We start from the raw sequence: 24,508 nt of genomic DNA on the forward strand, positions 1-24,508 counted from the left end.
TTGCTGTCTCTGACAGAATTACAATGTCATCGGCGAACCTCAAAGTTTTTATTTCTTCTCCATGGATTTTAATACCTACTCCAAATTTTTCTTTTGTTTCCTTTACTGCTTGCTCAATATACAGATTGAATAACATCGGGGAGAGGCTACAACCCTGTCTTACTCCCTTCCCAACCGCTGCTTCCCTTTCATGTCCCTCAACTCTTATAACTGCCATCTGGTTTCTGTACAAATTGTAAATAGCCTTTCGCTCCCTGTATTTTACCCCTGCCACCTTTAGAATTTGAAAGAGAGTATTCCAGTCAACATTGTCAAAAGCTTTTTCTAAGTCTACAAATGCTAGAAACGTAGGTTTGCCTTTCCTTAATCTTTCTTCTAAGATAAGTCGTAAGGTCAGTATTGCCTCACGTGTTCCAGTATTTCTACGGAATCCAAACTGATCTTCCCCGAGGCCGGCTTCTACTAGTTTTTCCATTCGTCTGTAAAGAATTCGTGTTAGTATTTTGCAGCTGTGGCTTATTAAACTGATTGTCCGGTAATTCTCACATCTGTCAACACCTGCTTTCTTTGGGATTGGAATTATTATATTCTTCTTGAAGTCTGAGGGTATTTCACCTGTTTCATACATCTTGCTCACCAGATGGTAGAGTTTTGTCAGGACTGGCTCTCCCAAGGCCGTCAGTAGTTCCAATGGAATGTTGTCTACTCCGGGGGCCTTGTTTCGACTCAGGTCTTTCAGTGCTCTGTCGAACTCTTCACGCAGTATCGTATCTCCCATTTCATCTTCATCTACATCCTCTTCCATTTCCATAATATTGTCCTCAAGTACATCACCCTTGTATAGACCCTCTATATACTCCTTCCACCTTTCTGCCTTCCCTTCTTTGCTTAGAACTGGGTTGCCATCTGAGCTCTTGATATTCATACAAGTGGTTCTCTTCTCTCCAAAGGTCTCTTTAATTTTCCTGTAGGCAGTATCTATCTTACCCCTTGTGAGACAAGCCTCTACATCCTTACATTTGTCCTCTAGCCATCCCTGCTTAGCCATTTTGCACTTCCTGTCGATCTCATTTTTGAGACGTTTGTATTCCTTTTTGCCTGCTTCATTTACTGCATTTTTATATTTTCTCCTTTCATCAATTAAATTCAATATTTCTTCTGTTACCCAAGGATTTCTACTAGCCCTCGTCTTTTTACCTATTTGATCCTCTGCTGCTTTCACTACTTCATCCCTCAAAGCTACCCATTCCTCTTCTACTGTATATCTTTCCCCCATTCCTGTCAATTGTTCCCTTATGCTCTCCCTGAAACTCTCTACAACCTCTGGTTCTTTCAGTTTATCCAGGTCCCATCTCCTTAAATTCCCACCTTTTTGCAGTTTCTTCAGTTTTAATCTACAGGTCATAACCAATAGATTGTGGTCAGAGTCCACATCTGCCCCTGGAAATGTCTTACAATTTAAAACCTGGTTCCTAAATCTCTGTCTTACCATTATATAATCTATCTGATACCTTTTAGTATCTCCAGGGTTCTTCCATGTATACAACCTTCTATCATGATTCTTAAACCAAGTGTTAGCTATGATTAAGTTGTGCTCTGTGCAAAATTCTACCAGGCGGCTTCCTCTTTCATTTCTTAGCCCCAATCCATATTCACCTACTACGTTTCCTTCTCTCCCTTTTCCTACACTCGAATTCCAGTCACCCATGACTATTAAATTTTCGTCTCCCTTCACTATCTGAATAATTTCTTTTATTTCATCGTACATTTCTTCAATTTCTTCGTCATCTGCAGAGCTAGTTGGCATATAAACTTGTGCTACTGTAGTAGGTGTGGGCTTCGTATCTATCTTGGCCACAATAATGCGTTCACTATGCTGTTTGTAGTAGCTTACCCGCATTCCTATTTTCCTATTCATTATTAAACCTACTCCTGCATTACCCCTATTTGACTTTGTGTTGATAACCCTGTAGTCACCTGACCAGAAGTCTTGTTCCTCCTGCCACCGAACTTCACTAATTCCCACTATATCTAACTTTAACCTATCCATTTCCCTTTTTAAATTTTCTAACCTACCTGCCCGATTAAGGGATCTGACATTCCACGCTCCGATCCGTAGAACGCCAGTTTTCTTTCTCCTGATAACGACATCCTCTTGAGTAGTCCCCGCCCGGAGATCCGAATGGGGGACTATTTTACCTCCGGAATATTTTACCCAAGAGGACGCCATCATCATTTAATCATACAGTACAGCTGCATGCCCTCGGGAAAAATTACGGCCGTAGTTTCCCCTTGCTTTCAGCCGTTCGCAGTACCAGCACAGCAAGGCCGTTTTGGTTATTGTTACAAGGCCAGATCAGTCAATCATCCAGACTGTTGCCCTTGCAACTACTGAAAAGGCTGCTGCCCCTCTTCAGGAACCACACGTTCGTCTGGCCTCTCAACAGATACCCCTCCGTTGTGGTTGTACCTACGGTACGGCTATCTGTATCGCTGAAGCACGCAAGCCTCCCCACCAACGGCAAGGTCCATGGTTCATGGGGGGGAATAAAAGGAGAAGAATGAAAATTTAGTTACTTATAAGAGAAATATTAAGAAGGATGAGGAAATTAATGTAGAACTATACGGTATTTTCCTCAGGAAATAATAGATCTGTGTGTTTTAACACCTAACCCATTGCCTGAATATAGCCAAGAAACACTTCAGCCAATCCATCTTCCAAGGAATGTTATGTATTCACCTGCTGATTAGAATGTACAGAACATATGAGGTGTGATAAAAAAGTAACGCAATTTTTTTAAATTTCATATGCTTTATCGTTTTCAAGTAGTCGGCGAACTTTTGCTTTTGAAAAAGATTAATCAAAGAATATGATTCATCTTGAAAAATGGAATAAACTTCAGAACCACATTAGAAATGTTGAATGTGGCTTTTGGCGAATGTACTGTGAGTAAGACAAGAGATTGTGACTAGTATAAACATTTCAATGAGGGCCGAGAAGACGTTGAAGACGACGACTGCCCTGGACACCCTAGCAAATCAATTACCAATAACAATGATGAAGAATTAAAGAAAATTGTTCTAGAAAATCACCAAATGAACATAAGAGAGGTTGCTGATGATGTCAGCATATTCTTTCGCTCATGCCAAGGAATTCTTTCAGGTGTTTTGGGCACAAAATGTGTAGCAGTAGCAGCAAAATTTGTTCTGAAATTGTTCATTTTCGTCAAAAAATGTCGTATTTACGTCACTCAGGAACTGCTAAAGGTGACATTGGTCCAAAACTTCTAAAGGAGGTTATAATAGGTAACAAAACATGAGTAAATGGGTATGACATTGAAACCAAGGTCCTAGTCGTCCCAATGGAAACTGCCTGAAGAGCCAAGGAAAAAAAAATTTCACTAGTCAGTCACATGTGAAGATTCTTCTCACTGTTTTCTTGATTGCAGTGGGATAGTGCATCATGAGTTCCAGCCTTGTGGTCGTATGGTCAATACGGGATACTACCTGGAAGTTATGCGCCATTTACGTGAAGCAATCCAAAGAAAACAACCGGAGCTGTGGGAAAACCACTCATGGATGTTGCATCACAGTTCTACTCCCACTCACACCTCAATGCTTGTTTGTGATTTTTTGCCATAAAACAACTGTGATGTTGCCTTAGCTACTGTATTTACCGGACATAGATCCCTGCGACATCTTTCTATCCCCGAGGCTGAATAGAAGCACGAAAGCCTGTCATCTTGCGACCATTGATGAGGTAAAAACAGAATTGCTGAAGGAGCTGAACACCATAATGAAAAGTGTGTTCCATAAATACTTCTGACAAAGGAAAAACCACTGGCACAAGTGTATTATTATCTTAAAATTTTGTATTTGTGGGGATCCCCATCCTCCAGACGCTTAATAAACGTAAACATGGTAGGCTGTAATCTGATATTTATTTAATCATGTGATTAGCTAATTTAAACAAAAGGTCATTGTCAAGTACAAGTAAAAATATGATCTTAAAAGGTTTCACTGTAGTGTGGATCCTTTCGTAAAATGACGGAATATGGCTACTTTTTACTTGTACTTGACAATAAAGTTTATTCAAAATTAGCTAATCACACAATTAAATAAACATCTCATTGCAACTCACTACGGACCAGGTTTCTGTTTATCATGTATTATATCTGATCGGGACAAAGTTCAAGTTGATAGATAAAGAAAGATACTTAAATAAAATCACAAATTCCAGTTATTTTTTGATCACACTCCACATCCATTCCTGTAACGAAAGGAACCTCATCCAGTGATGCTGGAAGCTTATCCTCAAGAAAGAGTAGATAATGGATCCCTGTAAGGTGATATGGGAATATAAGAGGCCTAGTCAATTCTGTCATACCACACCACATGTTTACAGAAAAGCATTCTTGAAAATGTCTCCACTAAACCATATGGATTTTTATCAGACCACCAATGTGAGTTGTGAGTGTTATTGATACCGCCATGAATTAAAGTGTGTTTGTCAGAAACGGTACCGGCAGGATTACTTGGTGATTTGCAACTAGCCAACAACAAAATTCAAATCATCTACTTTTTTCTCCTTCCCAAAGGTGCTAAATCCAGCATAAATGATAAAACTAAAGACTATGTATATGTAATGTCCACCATATTCTTGTACATGGAACCCCAATATTTGTTAAAATTCTACAAGTGCTTGTTGAAGGACTGTGTTCTACCATCTAAATAATATCTACTACTTCAGCCACACTCTCTTCAGTTGCACGTTCACATTAGCTGTGACAACTGGGCTGTGCACCAGTCTTACACAGTTTAGCAAAAACACTAGTAAATACTCTTGAATCTGGTACACTGTGGTTAGGGGTTAGGAAATCATATACTATATTCTCTATAAGCAGCAGCATGTGTGGCGTGCTTCAGTGATATGATATGCGATAGAGTTGGCCAACAAACCACAATCACAGCTGAAAAATTCAGTTGCTCGAATTCAAATTCAACTTCACGACTTGAACTTCAAAACAGATGTGACACTCAATAAATAAACCAACAGTGTGTAGAAAATATAATGTAATTGGGCAGATAAAAAATCTCCTCACCAAGCCGCATGAGAACACATATAAAGGTACCATTATTGAAATTTGCTAGCTTTTGCAGCCAGTGGCTCCTTCTTCTATCAGAAACATTGAAGCAGAAATAAGACAAGTGAAGGAAAAGGACTGGTGAGGCTTAGGAAATGGGGGAGTATGAAAAAGGACCACCGGTCAGGGGAGACATCAGCTGGGAGGAAAAGGAAAGACTGATTGTTGGGGACTGCTCTGAATGAGGTTTGAAAACCTGAGAGCTTAGAGGTGGAAAATAACATAATACGGAAGACAAAAGTTACTGACGAAACATCATGCATTGGATAGTAAGAGAGGAAAGATTAGTGTGTTGTATGTGGTAAAGGTGGAGAATTGAAAAGTCAGAAAATAAGAGATATATAAAACTAAAAGGGAGTGAAGAAAGAAATAGTTACTGATAAGAAATGCCGAGACCAAAGAAATTAATGTAAATTAAGGCCAGGTGGGTGGCAAGAACCAAGGATGTGTTGGTATGGCAGCTCCCACTTGCAGGGTTCAGAGAAACTGTTGTCTGTGGGAAGAATTCAGATGGCTTGTGTCAGAAAACAGGAACCAAGGCCACGACTGTCATGTTACAACAGGACAAAGTGTGTTGCCAGTATACACCCACTGCCTACGCCCATTCGTCGTAAGTGATAACTTGGTGGTAGTCACGTCAATGTAATAGGCCAAATGCTGTTTAAATTACAGCTGGTACATGATGTGTCATTTGATAGATTGATGATATATGTTTTGCCAGTTATAGGGCTACTATAACAGGGTGTATACAACCCAGGACGTCCGGGAGATCCGGGAAAAACCTGGGAATTTTTTCATCCGGGAGAAAACCAGGAAAAACCCGGGAATTTGTAGAATTTCGGGAATTTTTCATTGTTTTAGTTTTCAGTGAAATTTTTGTGATTTTGCCTGGTAAGAACATATTTTCCAACAAAGGATTTTACTGTATCCCGCTTCTGCAGAATAATACTGCAGCAACAAAACATGAACGAGGGGGAAAAAAAACGAAAATAAAACTTAAATAGCAAAGTAAATGTGCCATATACAACAGCAAAACATAGTGCTCATACAAGCATCTTCCAACAGCAAAGTGTGTCAAAGGCTTTAGGAAGACTATGCAATGCTTCCTAACAACAAATTGCCTTTGATGAGCGTGACGTGACAGCTATCTTCATTAGATTCGTTTGAGTAGTTGCGGGTGGGCTCTTGTGCATGCGCAGTTGTGTTGCATATGTGTAGTACCTTCTCCTGCGTCTGTCTATGGATGTGTTGCTGGGCACCACTATCTTCTATTGTCCTGGTTCGGAAATATTGTAGATCCGGGGCTGATGCACAGAGCAGTCTGAGGTGTAGTGGGGAGTTGGGTAGTCTTCTCGTGACCCATATTTACATTTAGTGATTTTGCTGTTTCCTCTTCATTATTTGCTCTCACATTAAATGAAAACAAAATGGATTTCTGTTGTTGGGAGCTATCAAATGAATTAAAATACGTTCGCATAATTACGGAAGGCTAAAATATGTTATTAGTTTCAGGTTTTATTTCCACGTTTCTGACAGTCCAGGATTAATCACCTTGCAGAACAATGAACTTATTTTTGTCGGTTTGCTTAAGAGATTTGGCTTTTATTAATCTTTAGCGCTGAGGCAGTTAATTTATTTGAAACGAGGTGTTTAATTTCACACTGTTGGCTAGTTTAAACTGTTCGCTGCATTTCAAGTGCACAGTTTCCATCTCCTAGCTCGCATGGAATTATGCCATAATAAAGAATCAAACATGAGATAATACAGTACTGGCACTCAAGAAAATTTACATCCAAATCTGGACATATGATTGTGTACTTCAAGCCGAATTATGCATTTTAGTATGGTTCATGAAATTCCGATGCTCTTGAAGTATCCTCTGATGCATTGTTTCTTTTGTAACATACTGCAAATCTTTTAATGTTTTACACATACAAATTTTTGGGCCTCCTGTGTCATCGTAGCTGCGCAAGAGCAACTGCTGAAACTAATCAGTTTCTAACAGGTCACGGGAAAATATGGTGGTTTGAAAAGCGTTACTTTCAGCGTAAATTTCCTTTTACACAAGATGAACTATGTGCAAGAATGTTCGATGAATTTCTTAAATCACAGAGCGTTTGACTCTCAATTAAAAATCAACTGTTTGAGTACGACCATCTAGAAGAATTTCAAGCCCAGAAGATCAGACATTTACGTCGTTATTAAAAATGTTAGTGGTACATTTGTGTGATATATCTTAAAAGTGTCTCAGCTGAGGCATCAAGCGATCACCAATTTAGTATTGGAGGGCAGCGTGGAAGGTAAAAATCGTAGAGGGAGACCAAGAGATGAATACACTAAGCAGATTCAGAAGGATGTAGGTTGCAGTAGTTACTGGGAGATAAAGAAGCTTGCATAGGATAGAGTAGCATCAAACCAGTCTTAGGACTGAAGACCACAACAACATCATCTTAAAGTGTAACACACGCAAAAAAGATCAACATCATATGTGGAAGCTTAGCTTCTCTTATAGCTTATTAATCTTCGAGACCACGGTTATATGTGAAACCTTTGTTTTTCTTGTAGCAGCACTATGTATATTAATTTAAACCATAAACTTTTCTTATTTGTATGTTCGCGCTACTTAAGAGTGATCTTGCTATTGGCTAACTACATCACGTATCCTATGCTGTCATCATCTGGCGAGATCACGTGACGTGAGCTATGACTGGCTTACAAAAGCACGTTGCAATCTCGATTTCAATTCTTTGGAAAGTAACATGCGGTGTTTGGTGGAATTCGAATTTATACCTTCGTAACACAAAAATATGCAGCGTACATGTTGCTGCAAATCAAAGATCTTTCCAAAACGTGTCTCCCCCTCCCCGAGTTTCGTTTTCTAAAGTGCCAGGAAATTTTACGTCGGCGTATAAAACCATAAACATTCAAATGATTGATAAGTTTTATAGTGCCGAGGAAAAGTATACTGTAACTTATATGGGAAAAGTGTATTTTCATCCGGGAGAAATTGTATTTTTAACCGGGGATTTTTTTTCCTTGTCCATGTATACACCCTGTATAAATAGTGGTAGGAGGGTTCATATGGCAAGTCCTACAGCGGGGGCGGTCACAGGGGTAGAAGTCGTAGGGTAGGGAAATGGGTGCAGAAGGATTATAAGGTCTGAAAAGCATATTGCAAAGATTGGGAGGACAACGAAAAGCTATTCTGGTGTGGTGGGCAAAATGTCTGACAGAATGGACATTATTTCAGGACATGATTGTAGGGAATCGTGGCCTTGTCAAAGTAGCTGATTAATAGCTTCAAGACAGGATGATACTGAATGATATGCGGTGTTCTCCTAAGTGCTTTTTGGGGGAATCAGCAGTACCAGGATTGGATGTGAAGGGCCAGGATATCTGCTTTTGGAATAGGGAGGTATGGGCAGTGAAGGGTGAGGTGAGAATGATGGTGTATTGCTGCAAAGAGTCTGCATCTGATTTAAATACATTTACCTCAAATGCCAAGGCTCTATGAGTGGGGGGACGTTTGATATGGAAAGGATGGCCCCTGACCTGTTTCTAAGTCTGTCCCTCAAAGATAAAGTAGTTGTTGGTAAGTATAAATTTGATTATGTTGAGTGGGAAGGATGTCTTAAGTTTGGAATCAGGTGGGTGCTGATCGAAGAAATGTTCCGCAGCAGACAGACCATTTATATATGGGGTATGTCGGTATAGAGGGAGGTGACATCAGTGGTGAAAAGCAAGGTATGTGGTATGTGGGATGGGCACAGATTTCAGATGATTTAGGAAATGGTAGCTGTCTTTAATATTGGAGGGAAGTCTTTATGCTATATGTAGCAAGCTTTGATGAACTAACGTAGATATACATTCAATGGGTGCTTTGAAACTAGCAGCAGTGGGACAGTCGGGATGGTTATGTTTATAAAGCTCAGGGGAAGGTAAAATGTGGGGATCCCTGATTTGGTTGGGGTAAGAAGTTTTATGGATTGGGGTGTTAGTTCTTGTGAGGAGTCTGAGGTCTTAAGGGCGGAATGTAGGTCAGTTTGTATCACAGGGATGGGATCTTGATGGCAGATGCTGTACATAGACGTGTCAGATAGCTGGCATTGACTCTCACTTGCATACTCCCATCAGTCAAGTGCCACAATGGTAGATCCCTTGTTCTCTGCTGGGAAGATAATAGTGGAATCACCAGTTTTTCGGGAGCTTGGAGTTCTGCAGAGCACGGGTTAGGATCATGTTGTATGGACCTGAGGAAGGGTTGTGAAGCAGTGCTGGATGTGGGAATATTGTGAGGGCTTGTAAGGGATGATTTTGAGGTAGCGGTGGTGGATCAGGTTAGGATCATGGTTGAAACTGTTCGAGGCAGGATTCATTGTCAGATCTGCTGATGGAAAGTTTTTGGGCTTGGGTTATGAGGTGCTATTTCCAGTTGTCATAACGTGTGCAGGAAAGTAGATCCTTCACCAAAGCAGCATATTATATGCAAATTTAGGGCTGAAAGTGAGACCATTGAATAATACAAATAATTGAGGAGGAAGGGAGTACCTTAGATGAAAGGTTGAGAACACTGTGCTGCTCTAGCTGGTTCTTGTGATCATGAGTTATCATTGCTCTGGGAGCCAGTGCTAAAGGCTGAGGGATGTTGGCCGAGCTCAGTTTGTGGGAGAGGAGTGGTAGGTGATGGCGCTGTTGAGGTAGTTTAGGAGAATGTGGGGATAATTTTTTGAGATAAAGTCTACCATTTCGTTGCAGTTTGGTTTGTCAGATAATACCACCCAAGGGAATATGATGGGCAGGGTTTTATAGGAGGGGAGAACTCTGTTGGAGTGGAAAGTGGCAGATGAGGTATATATGTCACAGATTAGCTGGGTAAGTGCAAGAGATTGCTGTATTTGAAACTATAAAAGGAGCTGATGTATAGTAGAATTGCATCCTGAGACAAGGACTTCCTGTGTTAGGCCTTTGCGAGTAACTCCCAGGACAGAAGCATGTTTTTGAAAGGGATGAATGTAATATGTGGAGTATCAGTATTTAATATGTAGAGTATAAACAAACAAAATGAAAACTTGGATCTGTAGCAACCTGTATCTGTGTGACAGTAAAAATTGGGCAAACACTATGTGGAATGTTTTATTTCATTTAATCTACACAACCCCCTCCTAAAATATTTACTATTCCTCCTGAAGCACCCTGCATATCTTCTGGAACAGGCTGTAATTTCACCAGTGCTCAGTCTACTGCAATACAATACTATGTTTTTGTTCCCTGTCTTCCACACTTGCTTTAAGTTTGCAGTGGCCACTTTCCCAACTGTATTCAGCTGCAAACTACTGTCTTTACTAATGACATTGTCAGATATTTTGATTTCTGCTGTTCACAGAAACTGCAGGTCTTTACAGAGATACACTATGTGATCAAAAGATCTGGCTGAAAATGACTTAAAAGTTCATGGCACCCTCCATCAGTTATGCTGGAATTCAATATAGTTTTGGCCCACCCTTAGCTTTGATGACAGCTTCCACTCTCACAGGCATAAGTTCAATCAGGTGTGCTGGAAGGTTTCTTGGGGAATGGCAGCCCATTCTTCACAGAATGCTGCACTGAGGAAAGGTATCGATGTCAGTCAGTGAGGCCTGGCACGAAGTCTGTGCTCCAAAACATCCCAAAGGTGTTCCATAGGATTCAGGTCAGGACTCTGAGCAGACCAGTCCATTACATGGGTGTTATTGGTGTGCAACCACTCCACTAAGGCCGTGTCTTAAGAACAGGTGCTCGATTGTGTTGAAAGATGCAATCGCCATCCCCGAATTGCTCTTCAACAGTGGGAAGCAAGAAGGTGCTTAAAACAACAATGTAGGCCTGTGCTGTGATAGTGCCATGCAAAACAACAAGGGGTGCGAGCCCCCTCCATGAAAAACACGACCGCACCATAACATCACCGCCTCCGAATTTTACTGTTGGCATTACATTCGCTTGCAGATGATGTTCACCAGGCATTCGCCATACCCACACCCTGCCATCAGATCGCCACATTGTGTGCTGTGATTCGTCACTCCACACAATGTTTTTCCACTGTTCGATCGTCCAATGTTTATGCTCTTTACCCCAAGCGAGGTGTCGTTTGGCATTTACCAGCGTGATGTGTGGCTTATGAGCAGCCACTCGACCATGAGATCCAAGTTTTCTCACCTCATGCCTAACTGTCATAGTACTTGCAGTGGAACCTGATGCAGTTTGGAATTCCTGTGTGATGGTCTGAATAGATGTCTGCCTATTACCCATTATGACCCTCTTCAACTGCTGGTGATCTTAGTCAGTCAACAGATGAGGTCAGTCTGTATGCTTTTGTGCTGTATGTGTCCCTTCACATTTCCACTTCATCAGAAACAGTGGACCTAGGGATGTTTAGGAGTGTGAAAATTTCGCATACAAATTTATGACACAAGTGACACCCAATCACCTGACCACACTTGAAGTCCGTGAGTTCCATGGAGCGGCCCATTCTGCTCTCTCACGATGTCTAATGATTACTGAGGTCGCTGATATGGAGTACCTGGCAGTAGGTGGCAGCACAATGAACCTAATATGAAAAATGTATGTTTTTTGGAGGTGTCCAGATACTTTTGATCTTATTGTGTAGATGTGTCATTGAATGCAATTTTATGTCAATTTTCCAGTGCATGTTCAGCCAATACCACCTTCTCTGGATAGAATAATCACAGACACGTCTCTTGTTCAGTTCGACATTGTTCTGTCATGCACAAGGTTTCCTTGCATAGTACTGTCTGCACTGGCGCAGTATTTTTTAAATTCTGGGTATTCTGATACCAGTATTATCTTTCAAAGGTCTCATAAGGTGGCATACTGTAGCTTGAAGTGTGAAGATTGACTTAATGTTGTCTCTCAGGACCTTTGAGCACTTGGCTGTGTTCGGGGGGTTGTGGGTGGGGGGATTGCGTGACCAGGAAGATTCACATCCAAAAGTTTAATCATATTTTAGATTGGTCGGCCAAGTGCTATGTACCAGTTTCCAGTGAGCCACATTTATCTAAATTGTGAGGATGGATCAGGAAGCCTTTGCCCCTATTTTTTGGTAGTCAAAATAAGATACATATAGGTAATTAGAAATATATGTACTATTCTACATACATTACACTATTTTTTTACGTAGCCTCCACGTCAGTTCGAACGTTTGTCCCATCGCAGCACTAAATTTGAGAAGCTTATGGAGTAGAATTCATCCAGCTGACTGTGCAATGACTGTCTGACTGATATCTTGGCTTCATTGCTACATGTGAATTGATACCCTTTCAGGAACTTCTCCAGTGGACTGAAACTGTGGAAATCACCATGGGTGTGGTCTTGACTGCACGGTAGATGGTTCAAACTCTTCAAGTGAAATGACCGAAGTCTATCAGCAGTTCTTATTGCTACAAGTGATCTCATACTGTTGTGGAGGATAATCACAGTGTCCAAATTGAGAATCCCTTGGTTTCTTGCTGGGGCAGCCTACAGATGTGGCAGCTTGGAACAATAACTGTCGGCAATGATGGCTACACCTAATGGCATAAAATCCAGCAGGAGCAGTCCACAGTGATCCCAGAAGACTATTAACATCACATCTTAGGCGAACCTGGATGGTTTCACACCACCCTCTGCTGTTTTGATTCCAACATGAAATGCAATATCCTTGTTTCATTGGGATTAACAGTGTAGTCCAGGAACCTATCACCCTTCTCGGCATACCATTGCAGTTGATTCAGTGAAGCAATCATTCACTTGCCTGTCATCATGCTTTCACCATTGCATCCACACAGGAAATATTGCCATCAGTCAGAAACAAGCACGAGCTTCCCGAATGGTCATTGTCATACAAATCTTCATGACTTTTTGTGAGCTCTTAACACCACCACCTCACACTTCTCTAAGCAAGACACCTTTCTGCATACATAGGCTATGTTTTCCAGTGGATTTTGATGGGTGTTCATACCTTGGTCTACAGAAACAAATCACACCCATTGCTTGCATGCCATGGACATGTGTGGCACAACTGCCATCTTCTAGAACTGGCAGCACCTCCATGCTGTGGAGCTACCAGCAGGGAAGGCTGGGGCAGTCAAAGAAATGTTCACTGCTGGGAATGGACATATTGACTTCACACTTACAGCCACAATTTGCCTAAAAAACAGGGGCAAATACTTTCTGATTCACAGATGTATAACTTTAAGAACTTTTTTTTTTATTGTTGGGCTCTTAATGGGGTGGGACCTGTGTTTTCTCAATACTACAATTTTTGTATTTCAATACTACAATTTTTGTTTCAACACATCAAAATGCAATCTGTTATATGCTTCAAGTCTCTCAACTGACAGTAAATTTGTATGCATATTAATAACCTCAAAGTCAAATGCCCTAAACCCAAATGAACCAACAAATCAATTGTAACATCTTCAATTGAATAATACAGGATATAAGTTTAGATTTTTACTTATATCTGACTTACTATTGCAGTGTGAGAAGTATATTAACATAATTACTTTTATTTCAGTTTTCCATGCATAAATATAGTAATTCACAATGTTAAGTATTAACCGTAATACTAATAATGGGTTAAAATTTCAGCGAACTGAAATATATGGTGGTGTTTATAACTCAGTTACTTTTAATATCTTAATCATAAGGGCTAACTCATTAATGTACCCTAAATTATTTTTTGGATAAGATCTAGCTAGATATTAAAATAGGAAGTGCTGCTAATAATGCTACAAAATAATGATAATAATAATACAATTGAAAAGTCAGGATGGAAGAATAAAAAGGATTAGTTGCTGCTCACCATGTAGTGGAGATGATGACTCACAGACAGGCACAACAAACTGCTGGGACCAGACGTGGCTTACTATTTTAGCAGCCATTTTTGTGCCTTTCTGCAACTCAGCATCTCCTCTATATGGTGAGTAACAATCTCTCCTTTTCATAATATTGTTAATAATAATAATAATAATACTGATGATAATAACAATAAAAATAAAAGTTGGTTCAGTGTATAGTGATTTCTCAAGGTATAATGTTGTTTCTTGATTGTTGTTGTTGTGGTCTTCAGTCCTGAGACTGGTTTGATGCAGCTCTCCATGCTACTCTATCCTGTGCAAGCTTCTTCATCTCCCAGTACCTACTGCAACCTACATCCTTCTGAATCTGCTTAGTGTATTCATCTCTTGGTCTCCCTCTATGATTTTTACCCTCCACGCTGCCCTCCAATGCTAAATTTGTGATCCCTTGATGCCTCAAAACATGTCCTACCAACCGATCCCTTCTTCTAGTCAAGTTGTGCCACAAACTTCTCTTCTCCCCAATCCTATTCAATACCTCCTCATTAGTTACGTGATCTACCCACCTTATCTTCAGCATTCTTCTGTAACACCACATTTCGAAAGCTTCTATTCTCTTCTTGTCCAAACTGGTTATCGTCCGTGTTTCACTTCCATACATGGCTACACTCCATACAAATACTTTCAGAAACGACTTCCTGACACTTAAATCTATACTCGATGTTAACAAATTTCTCTTCTTCGGAAACGATTTCCTTGCCATTGCCAGTCTAAATTTTATATCCTCTCTACTTCGACCATCATCAGTTATTTTACTCCCTAAATAGCAAAACTCCTTTACTACTTTAAGTGTCTCATTTCCTAATCTAATCCCCTCAGCATCACCCGATTTAATTTGACTACATTCCATTATCCTCGTTTTGCTTTTGTTGATGTTCATCTTATATCCCCCTTTCAAGACACTGTCCATTCCGTTCAACTGCTCTTCCAAGTCCTTTGCTGTCTCTGACAGAATTACAATGTCATCGGCGAACCTCAAAGTTTTTACTTCTTCTCCATGAATTTTAATACCTACTCCGAATTTTTCTTTTGTTTCCTTTACTGCTTGCTCAATATACAGATTGAATAACATCGGGGAGAGGCTACAACCCTGTCTCACTCCTTTCCCAACCACTGCTTCCCTTTCATGCCCCTCGACTCTTATAACTGCCATCTGGTTCTGTACAAATTGTAAATAGCCTTTCGCTCCTTGTATTTTACCCCTGCCACCTTCAGAATTTGAAAGAGAGTATTCCAGTTAACGTTGTCAAAAGCTTTCTCTAAGTCTACAAATGCTAGAAACGTAGGTTTACCTTTTCTTAATCTTTCTTCTAAGATAAGTCGTAAGGTTAGTATTGCCTCACGTGTTCCAACATTTCTACGGAATCCAAACTGATCTTCCCCGAGGTCCGCTTCTACCAGTTTTTCCATTCATCTGTAAATAATTCGCGTTAGTATTTTGCAGCTGTGACTTATTAAACTGATAGTTCGGTAATTTTCACATCTGTCAACACCTGCTTTCTTTGGGATTGGAATTATTATATTCTTCTTGAAGTCTGTGGGTATTTCGCCTGTCTCATACATCTTGCTCACCAGATGGTAGAGTTTTGTCATGACTGGCTCTCCCAAGGCCATCAGTAGTTCTAATGGAATGTTGTCTACTCCCGGGGCCTTGTTTCGACTCAGGTCTTTCAGTGCTCTGTCAAATTCTTCACGCAGTATCTTATCTCCCATTTCATCTTCATCTACATCCTCTTCCATTTCCATAATATTGTCCTCAAGTACATCGCCCTTGTATAAACCCTCTATATACTCCTTCCACCTTTCTGCCTTCCCTTCTTTGCTTAGAACTGGGTTGCCATCTGAGCTCTTGATATTCATACAAGTGGTTCTCTTCTCTCCAAAGGTCTCTTTAATTTTCCTGTAGGCAGTATCTATCTTACCCCTAGTGAGACAAGCCTCTACATCCTTACATTTGTCCTCTAGCCATCCCTGCTTAGCCATTTTGCACTTCCTGTTGATCTCATTTTTGAGACGTTTGTATTCCTTTTTGCCTGCTTCATTTACTGCATTTTTATATTTTCTCCTTTCATCAATTAAATTCAATATTTCTTCTGTTACCCAAGGATTTCTATTAGCCCTCGTCTTTTTACCTACTTGATCGTCTGCTGCCTTCACTACTTCATCCCTCAGAGGTACCCATTCTTCTTCTACTGTATTTCTTTCCCCCATTCCTGTCAATTGTTCCCTTATGCTCTCCCTGAAACTCTCTACAACCTCTGGTTCTTTCAGTTTATCCAGGTGCCATCTCCTTAATTCCCACATTTTTGCAGTTTCTTCAGTTTCAATCTGCAGTTCATAACCAATAGATTGTGGTCAGAATCCACATATGCCCCTGGAAATGTCTTACAATTTAAAACCTGGTTCCTAAATCTCTGTCTTACCATTATATAATCTATCTGATACCTTTTAGTATATCCAGGATTCTTCCAGGTATACAACCTTCTTTTATGATTCTTGAACCAAGTGTTAGCTATGATTAAGTTATGCTCTGTGCAAAATTCTACAAGGCGGCTTCCTCTTTCATTTCTTCACCCCCAATCCATATTCACCTACTATGTTTCCTTCTCTCCCTTTTCCTACTGACACCGAGCGAGGTGGCGCAGTGGTTAGCACACTGGACTCGCATTCGGGAGGACGACGGTTCAATCCCGTCTCCGGCCATCCTGATTTAGGTTTTCCGTGATTTCCCTAAATCGTTTCAGGCAAATGCCGGGATGGTTCCTTTAAAAGGGCACGGCCGATTTCCTTCCCAATCCTTCCCTAACCCGAGCTTGCGCTCCGTCTCTAATGACCTCGTTGTCGACGAGACGTTAAACACTAACCACCACCACATTTTCCTACTGACAAATTCCAGTCACCCATGACTATTAAATTTTCGTCTCCCTTCACTACCTGAATAATTTCTTTTATCTCGTCATACATTTCATCAATTTCTTCATCATCTGCAGAGCTAGTTGGCATATAAACTTGTACTACTGTAGTAGGCATGGGATTTGTGTCTATCTTGGCCACAATAATGCGTTCACTATGCTGTTTGTAGTAGCTAACCCGCACTCCTATTTTTTTATTCATTATTAAAGCTACTCCTGCATTACCCCTATTTGATTTTGTATTTATAACCCTGTAATCACCTGACCAAAAGTCTTGTTCCTCCTGCCACCGAACTTCACTAATTCCCACTATTTCTTGATAAATGACTGAATTATTTATATTTATAGGTTTTGTATTTTTGAAGAAATTTATGAATATTCTTTTGTCTACAGTAATTAATATAAATCTGCTCAGAAGTTTCACATGCATTAATCACACTTTTCAACACAACATTCTTTTTTTTTCTGTGAAAGACGAATGAAATATTTTTTCATGATTTTATTACATTGTCCATTTATTTCAGAGTAATAATTTGTTATCATTAGGTCAAAATTTAAATCTTCTGTGTATTTATTCTTTCTAGTGTGAAGCATGTGCTAAGTTAGCAGTAATCAGTCATGTCATGTAAATCCTACATGTAGTATTTCACTAATAATAGTGATCATAAATCAGGCATGACAGTGATGAGATAATGTGGACTTCTGTACATTAGTGTTTGGTTTTCCTTTTTCAATATCCTGATAGTGACACAGAGATTTAAAACTAACTCAGAGCTGCTGGCCCATCCATCTTTAATATACTGCATTACATTACTGTGACAAGTGTAATTTATAATACCAAAAGAGAAACGCACTTGATAAAATTATGAGACGGACTGTTGTTGGAGTATAAGAAAGAACGCCAACTTTGGAACTGTTATATCCTTACTTGCAGAGAAAAGAGTAGTAGGTTGCTTAAGGTTGTTAATCACTGACCCCTGTGGATGACAGCCGCCGCCGCCCCCCCCCCCCCCCTGTCGAGACAGTGAGGAGAGGCAAAGACAGACGAAGGGGGAGGCATGAGAGAGTAGGTGGACACATTGGTAAGCACTTTGCTAACATCAGTCCAGAGAAGTTACAATGATAGAGTGAGCAACATAGATGGATTAAAAGGAAAAGAAATGAACCACAAGGGTGGGGGGGGGGGGGGGGGGGGCAGTTAAAACCAATCCATGAGTTGTGATCAAAAAGTAATGGGAATTTATGTTTTTCTTGAAGAATTTATTTATTCAACAACAACTACATTCTTGCCTTCAAAATAAACCTTTTCAGATATAATACACTCATGCCAGCACTTTTTCCAATCTTGGAAGCACTTCTGGAACTCACTTCTTGTTATGACGTTCAGCTCCTGCAGCGATTTGTTTTTATCTCATCAGTGGGGTAAAATGACGTCCTTTCTTGGTTCTCTTCAGCTTTGGGAATAAAAAGGAAGTCTCAGGGGCGAGGGGGGGGGGGGGGGAGCATATCCAGTGAGTATGGTGGTTGAGGCAGCATAACAGTTTTGTCTTTTGCCAAAAAAATCACAAACAAGCATGAGGGTGTGAGCAGGAGCATTATCGTGATGGAGTTTCCACTAGTGGTTTTGCAACAATTCTGATCATTTTCTTCGGATTGCTTCACGCAATTGATGCATAGCTTCCAGGTAGTATTCTTTATTGACCGTATGACCATAAGGCAGAAACTCACGATGCACTGTTCCATCGTAATTGAAGAAAACAATGATCGAACTTGTCAAATTTTTTTCAATCTTGGCTCTTCAGGCAGTTTCCATTGGTTCGATTGGTCCTTGGTTTCGACATCATACCCATATACCTGTGTTTCCTCACGTTATAACCTCCAGTTGAAGTTCTGGATTGTTGTTGACTTCATTCAGCAACTGCTGTGCAATATCTATGCAACATCATTTTTTATCGAAATTCAACAGTTTTGGAACAAACTTTTCTACGATGCCTTTCGTGCCCAAATCATCTGAAAAAAATGCTTGGCATGAGCGAAAGGATGTGCCGACATCATCAGCAACCTCTCTGATGGTGATTCAGTGATTTTTCAAGATCTGTTTTCTTTACTTCTTCCACAATGTTGTCAGTAATTGATGTGCTAGGGTGTCCAGAGTGCTAGTCATCTTCAACGTCTTCTTGACCCTCTGTGAAATGTTTATGCCACTTGTAAACTCTTGTCTTACTCATAGTAGATTGCCAGTAGCTGTAGTCAACATTTCAAATGCAGTGCTGCACTTTATTTCATTTTTCTAGCAAAATTTAATGCAAATTCTTTGTTCAGTCATTTTCAAAAGTAAAAATTCAATGAGCACTCGAAAACACACATTACTTTTTCAACTGTCAACAATAAACTAAATATTCGAAACAGCTGAAAATGCAAACATACATCAGGAACATGTGTAGCAAGAACATCAAAAAAATTGAAGGTAATATGTTAAAGCCTGCAAAAATAAAATGGTCTGATTACTTTTTAATCACACCTCATATATTGCTAAATGGCTAAGAGAGTCATCTGTTCCCAGGTGCACTTTGTTTGTGTAATGGTTCCAGGAGCAACAGAAATTTGATTTTCAGTATTTCATATAACTGTTCACTATATTTAAAATACTGTCATAATCTAGTCCTTAAGATGCATAATGTTACACAAAAGGGATAACACAAGAAACCATGTATTAAGTTAGGCAGTGTAACTCACATGACACAAATTGCTCAGGCTGTATTCACTGTTTGAGAACGAGATCACTTAGTGACTTCCAACAAACATGACATATACAGGATGGCACACGAAATGTGTCACCATTTGTTTCATACATAATTTATGAGTAGAATTAGATATCCCATTGACCATCACAACAGCAATAACAGTAGATCACGGAGAAACAAATGAGTTACAAAATGATGCGTAATTAAAAATACTGTCGCTAGGAGACTACTGTTTACAACACAGCCGACAATAGATGACTAACAATGTAGCTGCGATTGGCAGTTGTGTTACTTTTTCATGAAATGAAAAGTCCTGTTGCGATTTGAAGGTGGTTTCAACGGCAGTTGAACACACAGTGGGCGTCTTCCAAGAGAACTGTTCACAGGCTGTGTGATCAATCTGTATAGGAGAAGTCCTGGCAAATTTTGCAGAAGGGCAGCCGTGGAACTAGATGTATCCAGATGCTCCGTTCAACAGATTCTTAAAGGTGACCACCGGATGTACCCATATAAGATAACCTGTGCGCAGAAGCTCGCTGGAGAATGTTAGAGACTACTGTTTGCCTGCTGGGAGAGTACAAACTCTCTACATTTAGTTTTCAGACAAGGTGCATTTTCATTTGGACGATGTGGTTGACAAACAAAATATTTGCTTTTGGGCTACTGATAATTCACAAGTGCTTCACGAACAACAACATTGTGCTCAAAGGATAACAGTGTGGGTCACAATTTCCAGTCACGACCTTATTGAACCTTTTTTCCGTGAAGAAACTGTGAACCGTGTCTGTTATTTGAGCATGCTCTGCAATAACTTTGTTCCACAGATTCTTGGTACTGCATTGCCCTTCATCGTGCAGTGGTTCATGCAACATGGAGCAAGGCCACTTAGTGCAATCATTGTGCTGGATTTCTGACATGAGCATTTTGACATACAGGTCCATTCACTCAGATTTCCAGGTCATTTCAGTGACAGAAAATTTCTCTACCCCCAATAGTCCAGGCCTCAACCTCTTTCTTTGGGAATACCCGAAGGAAACAACTTTCCCGAAACTTCCACATGATTGGATGGAGCCTAGATCCCTAATTTTTTCAAGCTGCAGTGAAATCACAGAAGCCATGTGCCATATGGCTATTGCTAACATTAATATTTGTGTGAAGCAAGTTAGGAATCAGAATGGTGGACATATTGAGCGTGCCCTGAGTTAAAACAATTTTCTGCAGAGTGTTTTCTGTTGTAGTATGTGTTCCTTTGAGTTCGTCTTGACAGTAAAATTTTTACTCAAAAACAAAATGGTGACACATTTCATGTGCCATCCTGTAATTTCCTTGCTGTCATCCCCCCTCCCCCTCCTCTCCCCCCCCCCCCCAAACACACACACACACACACACACACACACACACACACACAAAAGAAAAAAGTTTATTGCTTGCTATAGCTTTGCTGTTCATGCAGTAACATGACAATTTATTATGTCTTTACTACTAAATCTATTCACAACACACTTTGCAGTGGTGTATTCACATATACCACTGAAAGTACCTGCAAAATTGTATCACTGTATGAGACATAGTCCAGGAGATGTGGCATGATAAAGATTTGAGATGTGTGAAAATTTAGCTGTTTTATACATGGGAGCTAGTTGTTTAAATAAATGGGGATGGGGAGTTATTAGTGAAGAAAATAATTAAGTAAATAAATAAATAAATAAAAATAAAGAAAAAGTAGTAATAATGGGGAAAAAAAGAAAAAGTAATAATAACGGAAAACAGAAAGGGGGAATTATATGTTCACGGAGATAAAATCTAGGAGGATGATGGGATGTTGGGGAGCAAGTTCCCACTTACAGAGTTCAGCAACATTACTGTTGGACAGGTGGATTCAAATGCGGTGTTGCAAGGAACTCAGACCCCTTGAGTCATGCTGCAGAGTACTTTCAGCAAATGGGTACTGGGTGTCCATGAGGTGGACAGGTCTCCTGTGCCAATTCATGTATTCAGTCACTTTATTGGTGGCATTCCTATATAAAACATGGCTCAGTGAATAAATGTTACATGTTAATTGGTGAACAATAAGTGTGGTTCCACATGTTGTGCTGTCTTTGATGTTTTTGGCCTTACCAGTGGTGGTTTTGGAATAAATGATAGTGGCTGAGAGCATAGGCAGGTTTTGTAGTGGATAGAATAGTGGGAGTAGGAGTGCTGGAAAAGTGGTAACAGTCTGAGATTGTCATACTGTTTACCAAAGATATTACACAGATTAGGAGTATGATGGAAAATGGCATTGGGTTGTGTGGGTAGGATATCAGGATGAGCTGGTCTCAGTAAGATCACCTTCGTACCATAAAGGTCGACAGGCGATACTTGTTTCACGTGGTAGTAAACAGATATAAAGGGTATATTGCTCAAAAATAAGTATCCACATCAATAGAAGGTTTAACTGAGAACATTGTATCTGCCAAGTTTCAAAAAGTTTGTGCTAAATAAAATTTGTTTCCAACATAATTTCGGATATTAGTTTCTCAGAGCAAACCAATTTTTAATATTTCAATTCACTTCGGAGCTTATGGACTCATATTGTGAAACAATTCACTGGTATCAAATAGTCTTTTATCATCCAAGAATGATTATTACAATTGTATATTGAGGGCCTGCAAAAACCTCCTGTCAGAGTCCTTAAGTAAATAGGAATACTGCCCACTATATCACAACATATTGCAAGCTATATTAAGTCCCCATGAGTTAACAAATTAGTTAAAAGTAAGCTAAAAGCATTTTTCTTTACAAGGAATTTATTGTCTTGATCAATTTCTAAAGAGAGATGGGCAGATTGTTTCACACATTTGTCTTGATTTTTGTGTTCCAGTTCAAATTTTAATTTCTGTACCTGTTTTATTTTTACATGATTAATAATATTTGCAATCTTCCATAATTCTTAATAGTTTCATCTTTTGGTTTGATAAACCTGACAAAATGTTCATTTAATTGCTAGACAGTTTTATATAGTTCATTGTAAGATTCCCTCATGTCTCTGTATGGGAGTGTAAATCACATTTATATAATACTAAATTATTTGTTTTGACTCGTTCCACACCTGTGTCAGCACACAGTAATGTTTCTATGTAATAAGTATCTAAATAAATAAACTGCATATTTTCAGTTACCACTGTAAACTTAAAACACAGTTACTACTATGGCAGGTGACATGTTTCTTCAACATATGTGGCAGATCCGTATGATGTGATTCGTCTGTTCCCGGATCTACTTCCGCAGGAGACACGACAGCCGACTCTGGACAGTCCCGACAGGCACCCTATTCGACAGAAGCTTCAAGATCGAGAGCTCGAAAATGCTCTTCTTGCGTTGATTGAATTCCTCACTGAGGTAAATTCAAAAGTACACACTACTTCAAGTATTTAAAAATGAAATCCCAAAATTATCACTACTTACTGTTATTGATCATAATAGTACCAAAACAGTTATAAAATCTTGTCAACAACTAGTGCACTAATTGGTGCATTGATTCTGAGTAGGTTGTACTGTTCATTCTGACTACCCCTGTCTATGTACAATTTTTCTGTTTTTAGAATTGTATTAAGATAATGTTAATTAAAGTACATACTTATGTGTTTGCAAAAGATTTTTGGCATTGTTGATGGGAGTACACTCTTTAAAATTCTGAAGACATTGGGGATAAAATAAATTACAGTGGATGAAAAATTATTTACAATTTGTAAAGAAACCAGGTGGTAATTATAAAAGCCAAAGGACACAAAAGAGAGGCAATAGTTCAGAAAGGAGTGAAGCAGCATTATAACCCATCTCTCTTGTTATTTAGTTAGGAAACTTAGAAGAAATTTTGGAAAAGGAATGATTGTTGAAGGAGAAGAAATAAATATTTTAAGTTTTGCCAGTGACAGTGTAATTCTATCAGGTAAATGTAGTGGATAACAAGGACTGTGAAATGTTGTCACATTACATTGAGATGATGCTTGTAGAATTACATTAGGAAATGAGACACTAAAAGTAACAGAAATTTTTTTTTTTTTTTTTTTTTTTTTTTTTTTTTTTTTTTTTTTTTTTTTTTTTTTTTAGGGGGGATTGCAGTAGCAAAATAACTGGCATTGGCAGAAGTAGGGGCGGAGCTATAAAATGCTGATTGACAACAACAAAAAATTTTTATTCAGAAAAGATAAACATACACAGGGGGAAAAATCGCAACACCAAAAAATAATAAATGTAGAGTAATGAAATTTCGTGAATATATTTGTCTACGTAACATGTTTAAGTGATTAACATTGTAAGACCACAGGGTAATGTAAGTGCAAGAAAAGCCACTGCAAATGTGAAATGCTGGTGCATTAATAACTAGCCAGAATGTTGAATGGAGACATGCAAACATGCATGTGTTGTGGGGTACAAGTGCCAGCTGTCACTTTGTATTATGGAGTTCCAAACCTGTTGCACTTTGTCAGTCAATACAGAGGCGGATGACACTGGAGTTGTTGTCCGATGATGTCCCGTATGCGCTCTACTGGAGACAGATGTGGCGATCGGGCAGATGAAGGCAACACGTCGACATACTTTAAAGCGTGTTGGATTACGACAAATCTTTTGAAGTGTGGTATTAACAGAAGAATGCCGAAGATTACATGGATAGATTGGATGAGCAATCAGGAGGTGCTGAATTCTATGATTTCTTGACTAAAAGAAGGGGCTTCATGAATGTCAAAGAATAGTTGGTTTGTTAGGTTAAGATGTGAAATAGAGTAGGTTGCTGCACACCGCATAGAGGACACATTGAGTGGCAGCGGGCA

The 24,508-nt window shown here is 39.5% G+C and overlaps 1 protein-coding gene across 1 annotated transcript in view; it reads left to right on the forward strand.

Moving 5' to 3' along the window:
- LOC126210165 (vam6/Vps39-like protein) overlaps positions 1-24,508 on the forward strand; it is a 106,641-nt gene that overhangs the window by 43,273 nt on the left and 38,860 nt on the right. Inside the window, exon 8 of the mRNA XM_049939320.1 lies at positions 22,921-23,075. Coding sequence (XP_049795277.1) covers positions 22,921-23,075 — 155 coding nt within the window. The remainder of the gene's footprint in view (positions 1-22,920; positions 23,076-24,508) is intronic.

This window comes from Schistocerca nitens, chromosome 10 (assembly GCF_023898315.1).
Source record: "Schistocerca nitens isolate TAMUIC-IGC-003100 chromosome 10, iqSchNite1.1, whole genome shotgun sequence".
Classification (NCBI taxonomy): domain Eukaryota; kingdom Metazoa; phylum Arthropoda; class Insecta; order Orthoptera; family Acrididae; genus Schistocerca; species Schistocerca nitens.